We start from the raw sequence: 710 nt of genomic DNA, 5'->3' as shown, positions 1-710 counted from the left end.
TCTTCCATTTTCTTAGCAATGGATTGGAGAGAAGAGTCATAATACGACAACATAATCTCATAAGTCCAACCCTCAGCCGGATCTCCAACAAACGACCACTTGATCTCGCTCCCGCCCCCGTCATCAGTACCGTCGATCGGCAATACTTGCATGTTCGCCACCCAATACTTGAATCCCACGTTGTTACCAAGCACCTCGTATCTCAGACGCCGTTGGATTGGATCGATCTCTATGAGCTTCTCTTTGGCCCACTTGATAGTCGTCTCGCCGGAGGGCGATGTTACCGTGGAACCGCAGTACCGGATCACACCCGGCTGAACGCCGGTGACCGAACCGTCCACTTGGTGACACGTGTCGATCGTTGGGAACCACTTGTGTAGGCTGCAAAAATCCGCAACCAGAGGCCAAACGTCTCGTGCTTTTGAGCCTTTCAACTGAGCAGAGACTTCTCCTTCCCATTTTTCCTGGCTCTTTTCTTCAGCCATTGGAGGAGAAAAAAAAAAGGAAAAGAAAAAACGTAGAAGAGAAGAGATGGAGAAAAGATATAGGAGAAGAATATGATCTGTTGACTTGGGTTCTATATGGAATTGATTTAAGTGCTAGTACAGGAAACATATAATTGAAGCACAATATAGTATATTATTGGGTGGATTGAGTTCAAATGTGCTCTTAATACGTTGATTTTCTCCTTTCTCTAATAAAATTATACC

General features: G+C 45.1%; 1 protein-coding gene across 1 annotated transcript; it reads right to left on the bottom strand.

Moving 5' to 3' along the window:
* Nucleotides 1–17: 17 nt before the first annotated feature.
* LOC112094842 (lachrymatory-factor synthase-like) lies at nt 18–616 on the bottom strand (the record flags this gene model as incomplete). The annotated part of the gene is made up of 1 exon (XM_024176559.1): nt 18–616. A coding segment is annotated over exon 1 (468 nt), but the record flags the coding sequence as incomplete, so codon positions are not given.
* Nucleotides 617–710: the final 94 nt, after the last annotated feature.

The sequence above is a fragment of the Morus notabilis genome, unplaced genomic scaffold (genome assembly GCF_000414095.1).
Source record: "Morus notabilis unplaced genomic scaffold, ASM41409v2 C11292739, whole genome shotgun sequence".
NCBI lineage: Eukaryota > Viridiplantae > Streptophyta > Magnoliopsida > Rosales > Moraceae > Morus > Morus notabilis.
This window is presented reverse-complemented; position numbering and strand designations above follow the sequence as displayed.